Here is a 5,868-nt window from a genome sequence, read left to right as displayed (position 1 = left end):
TTTTTATGAAACACCATGTAAGTTAGAAACGCCTAACAATACGCCTACTATGTCTTTGGCAAAGTTACTTATATAATCTTTGGCTACAACTTTGTCGAGGAAGTTATCCTTCTATCTCTTTCTTATAAAAAGTTATTATGGATTATGTGCTCACAAGCCAAACTGGAACTTAGTCGTTGATTTCGCATTAATTGTCTATTAGAGTTGTACAACTTTGCTGAACATTGTGGGGAGCTATTTTGAACCACAAAAAACTTTCCACTTAATTTTCGCTGCTGGACCACTGTGCAGTGTACTTTCTTTCCGTTGGGTCCGAACGAGCGACAGCGAGTAAGGAGAGAATAACCCCTGCGAAATGGTACTTTCCACGAAAACATTTTCCGTGAAATGGTACATCCCGCGTAAGATTTTTCGCGAAATGGTATTCCGCAAAACTCTATATTCCGCGTTATGGTCAACCGGGAAGTGGTGTTCCGCAAAACGGTATGCGCGCGAGATGTTATATAATCATGGCTGTTGAGACTTAGAAGTAAAATCGACCGCACTGGCGGTAGAATTGCATCCTGTAGCAGATTGGTGCTAACGGGCGTACATTTAGACCAGTTTTGCAGCCCTTCTGGCAACCCGTTGTAGGGATTACAGTAAACAAGTTAGAAATTAGAATGGCTAATCGAGTAAGCGAAATGAAAACAATGAATTTGAAGTTAAAATTGCATTCTTTGTAATAAGTCAATTTAGTGTGTTAATACAAATCGTAAAGCTCTTAACCGCAGCGACAATTGTTCGCTCAGTTCTAGCCGGCGAAAAAGCTCTAGCACAAGAAAGAGATGATAAGCAAATACGTTGCCACGAGCGATGTGCAATGCCTATTCGTTGCATAGGGTGAAAAGAGAAAGAAACAAACAAGGACACGAATACACATAACCGTGTCAATTTAAATTTCATTCTGTTGGTTATATTTGGCGAAGGAAGTCGAGTTTTCGACGTGCGGCTGAGATGCTAGATAAAAGGCACGACACGCAGCTTCGAGTGAATGCGCATAGTTTGCGGCGACGTCTGGCTGCTTCAGCCGCGCGAGATCTAACCAAGGCTGGCGTCGGTACCGAATGTTGTTGTGTCTTGGGAGCATCTTAACCAATCACTAGGTAGTGGTCCGAGTCAACGTTAGCGCTTCGATCTGACGTCGATAATGTCTGAGAAGTGCCGACTGTCGATCAAAACGTGGTCGATCTGTGATTCTATCTGATTTGGTGATCTTCAGGTGTACTTGTGATGGATTCTGTGCTGGAAAAAGGTACTACGTACGGCCATGTTGAGGGAAGAAATTATAATTTTATCAGTCGGAACTTGATTAGTCTGAGTTTTACGTTGCTGTTGGTTACACTTCTTCGGTGGATCTACACCAATCTTTCGAGGCCTGGCAGGGTGTTTGTTTAATTTTTTAACAATTTGTTTCCATCCGATACGTTATTCCGTATGACGTTTCACATGAAGCAGGATGACTCCGCGTAGAAACGCCAAAGAATAAAGCGTAACCAACATCACGTAAAGCCCAAAATAAACTCATCCTTGTTTAGAAGTTTATTGGTATAACGGACGAATAAGTGCTGGTCAAAACTAACAACTAGCAATCAAGACGTTGCTTTTTGCCTTTTTCTATTTTGTGTAAACCATATAGAAAGCTAGAAATACTAGAATCGCCACCTAATCGAAAATTCCAATCGTGCAGAATCAGTTGTCAAAAATAAGTCCAATCGAACAAGAGACTTGTCAAAAATGACAACAGTTACATAACTATTTACAGTTCGATCTGCATTAACCGCAATAAATTGATCAACAAAAGGAATTATATGTCTAGATTCTAATTGGATTAAAAATGAATGAAAAGGAATCGTTCTAATTTGATTATATTTGAATTATAATGAAAGGCATACACATACTTTACATAACTTTTAAAATATGGTTCGAAGATTTTTTTCCTGTAATTTATTGCAAGTGTCTGATAATCACAGAATAATTTGTGCATATAGCAATACGGATATATGCAGCTGCATTGTTGCCCTATTTGTATCAGTAGGCGACTAGATTATTTACAGGCAGCATAATAAAATAGAGCGAGAGGCTGGTTGCACAATCAAGCTTCAGACGTTCAGTCTCGAGCCTGACGAGCCTGACGGAAACGCATTAGAATCGGGTTACCAATTTCAATAAGAATCATAAAGATCCGTGTTATCGATAATGATGATGATGCTGATAAGTATGATTATGGTCAGGATGGTGACGATGTTAAGGATGATGATGATGATTATTACATTTTTAATAGCATAAATTAAACACCAACTCCGAATCGTTTAAATATTTTTATAAAGGAAATAGTAGAGAAGGGGAATATTGTAGGGATTACAGTAAACAAGTTAGAAATTAGAATGGCTAATCGAGTAAGCGAAATGAAAACAATGAATTTGAAGTTAAAATTACATTCTTTGTAATAAGTCAATTTAGCGTGTTAATACAAATCGTAAAGCTCTTAACCGCAGCGACAATTGTTCGCTCAGTTCTAGCCGGCGAAAAAGCTCTAGCACAAGAAAGAGATGATAAGCAAATACGTTGCCACGAGCGATGTGCAATGCCTATTCGTTGCATAGGGTGAAAAGAGAAAGAAACAAACAAGGACACGAATACACATAACCGTGTCAATTTAAATTTCATTCTGTTGGTTATATTTGATAAAAGATAAAAGGCACGACACCCGTCAGCCGCATAATAATGTCGGTAGCGATCGGACGATAGTCAGTCCAGATCGAACCAGTAACAAGAGTGAACGCAAAACTTGCGTCTTCGTTATCCTGCAATCAAATATACTTACCACTCTGCAATACTTACCTGTGTAGTTAGTTATTAGTTGGACCCGTTTAGCCTGAAATAAATCTCTAAGTTATAGTGCCTAATACGGTGACTTCAGTGCTATTCATAGAAAAGTGAAAATTCCGATCCACTACCACCCTCTTTGGTGGTTATTATCCAGCAGCCGCCGGCTGTCGTCGTTCCCGCCTGCTATACACGTTTGCTGCCGGCTGTCGTCATTTCCTTTTTTTTCTGCAAAATACACAACGTAGGGCAAGCGCCAACACAATTTTGGTGCCGTGACCAGGATTGACTGGTTACTTGCTGTTTGGCGCATCCAGTAGCTGTTTAATTTTTCTACAAGGCTCGATTTATCGGGCGTAAGGTAACGACCTGTCCGATGAAGTTCGCGGGTATCGCAGGTGCCCTTTAGATTCTGCTTTTGTTCTTTCATGCTTCACGTGGATCGGTACTGTTCCTGATTGTTCTGCTGGCATCGGCTGGCATACATTGCTAGTGTTCCTGTTGCAAAGTTCCATTGTTCCTGATATAAAGTGCTATTGTTCCCGCCACGAGGCATCATTGTTCCTGCTACAAAGTGCTATTATACTACGAATCACCATTGTTCATAATACAAAGTGACGTTTTCATCGATCTGGACAACAATAGGACTACAATACGACCATTATTTTGCTGTGGCGTCCCAAGCTGTGGGAATTAACGCTTTTCTACCTGATACGACAAATTCGGAGGATTTTTCGAAATTTTCAACGAGCTGTAGTTCCAGTTTCATTGTGCTGTGGAATTTCTTGGCTTTTCTGCATCCTGCTATTCGAACCGGTGAATCCGGTATTCGTATTTGTTCCTGTTGGCTGAAATTTATACAAGGCATAATTAGCCTTGGCAAAGGTGAGCACCTTTCCAAGCATTTTTCTACCCTTTTGTGGGTCTACTTGTGGTCTTTCGTTCTACAGGTCGTTCGGCTGTTTCATATCCAGTTTAATTCATCGTGCCGCTCATCAACATGGCGGTCCAACCACTAGAAAGGCAGCTGCGTTCCCGGAGATCTACGCTGCTAGCATCGCTGGGTCGGGCAGAGGCTTTTGATGCTGATTTCGACGTTCAACGAGACCAAACGCAGGTAACATTAAGGTTACAATACCTTTCCGGAATATGGGATAACTTAGAGGCCGTGCAGGCTCAATTAGAGGACATTGAAGCCAGTCCAGAGGGTCAAGCGGAGCATGCAGCGGCGCGTGCCGATTTTGAATCCCGTCTCTTCGCAATAAAAGCCAGTCTAATTTCGAAATTGCCTTCTGTTCCTGCTAGTCAGAGCCCTCAGCCCTCTCGGTCTTCCTCCACTCTCTCGGGTATCAAGTTGCCAACAATTTCTCTTCCGGAATTCGATGGTGATTATAAGCAGTGGCTTGCTTTTCACGACACTTTCCTAGCGTTGATACATTCCAACAGTGAAGTTCCGGATATTCAAAAGTTTCATTACCTGCGTGCCGCTGTAAAGGGAGAAGCTGCTAAATTGATCGAATCGATTGGAATTAGCTCTGCCAACTACGCTTTGGCCTGGCAGACATTAGAAGGGCGTTATTCCAACGATTATTTACTTAAAAAACGGCATCTGCAGGCACTCTTCGACATTCCGTGCATGAAAAAGGAGTCCGCTACAACGTTACATGGGTTACTAGACGAGTTCGAGCGGTACGTTAAAATTCTTCATCAACTGGGCGAGCGAACCGGTTCGTGGGGTACAATTTTGGAGTATCTTCTGTGTACCCGCCTGCATGACAGCACTCTTCGAGAATGGGAAAACCATGCCTCGACTGTAGAGAATCCTGATTACACTTGCTTAATCGATTTCCTCCAAAGAAGGACCAGAGTTTTGGATTCAATATCAGTGAATCATAACCACGCTTCCAATCCTGCTTCTGTTACGCCAGCTAACACATCAAAGCGACCCTTTCACTCGCAATATCGTCTGTCTTCCTACTCTTCTACAGCAAATTCAGTAGGATCCAAACCCACAGAAAGATGTGGTGTTTGCGGTCAACCGCACATGGCGATAAAATGCCCAAAGTTCAACCAGCTTACGTTTGGAGAACGTCAGCAACTCGTTCAATCCAAGCGACTTTGTCATAATTGTTTGAAAACTGGCCACATGGTTCGCAATTGTTTATCCAACTCCAGTTGTCATAAATGCAATCGTCGTCATCATACTCTACTGCATTCTACACAAGGTGACGGATCACGAAGGACCATCGAAGCAACTGCTTCAAGTTCTACTCTACCGGAGAATTCGCAACCTGACGAACTTACTGCAGCAACCGCGTCGGCCCAGTCTTCAGTTCCAGCTACCGAAAATCTGGCATCTGGCTCGCGCTTTGTTGGACAGCGCATCGCAGCCAAATCTCATCACAGATCGAATGGCTCAAATTCTTCGCTTAAGAAGGGATCGTGTTAATGTTACCGTATTGGGAGCCGGTAAACTTTGAAAACCGGTTCGGGAATCAGTTTTTGCACAAATCCATTCTAGACGGGATGATTTTTCTTGCGGTGTAAGTTTCCTAGTAATGGATAAGGTAACGGCAAATCTTCCTTCTCAGGATATTTCTACAACTGGATGGAAAATTCCCAAGGGATTGTTCCTGGCAGATCCATCGTTCAACAAGAGTCAACCAATCGATATGGTATTAGGAGCCAGACATTTCTATTCGTTCTTTCCCAGTTCTGCGCGTATTCAGTTGGACAAAAATCTACCGCTTTTAGTAGACAGCGTCTTCGGATGGACTATTGTTGGCTCTGCAAGTCCTGTTCTTTCTTCACCAGTTTCTTCTTCGGCAGTCTGCAATACCGTATTAGTTTCGAATATCTCTCTGGAAGACAGCATCGAACGTTTTTGGAAAACCGAAGAACTTACCACTGAAGGCAACTACTCGGTTGAGGAGACGCAATGTGAAACCCTGTACCAGGCTACTGTTTCCCGAAATCCTGAAGGACGCTATTTTGTACGCT

General features: G+C 42.4%; 1 protein-coding gene across 1 annotated transcript; it reads left to right on the top strand.

Annotated features, from left to right (window-relative positions):
* The first annotated feature begins 3,868 nt into the window (after positions 1 to 3,868).
* Positions 3,869 to 5,317, top strand: LOC128745463 (uncharacterized). Its single transcript, XM_053842539.1, has one exon. It carries the CDS (start codon positions 3,869 to 3,871, stop codon positions 5,315 to 5,317), a length of 1,449 nt encoding a protein of 482 aa, XP_053698514.1.
* The last annotated feature ends 551 nt before the right edge of the window (positions 5,318 to 5,868 follow it).

This window comes from Sabethes cyaneus, chromosome 1 (assembly GCF_943734655.1).
Source record: "Sabethes cyaneus chromosome 1, idSabCyanKW18_F2, whole genome shotgun sequence".
Lineage (NCBI taxonomy): Eukaryota > Metazoa > Arthropoda > Insecta > Diptera > Culicidae > Sabethes > Sabethes cyaneus.
This window is presented reverse-complemented; position numbering and strand designations above follow the sequence as displayed.

Bases quoted from the DNA above. Each gene is read 5' to 3' on its own strand.
- LOC128745463 (XM_053842539.1), top strand. From the start codon at position 3,869: ATGGCGGTCCAACCACTAGAAAGGCAGCTGCGTTCCCGGAGATCTACG.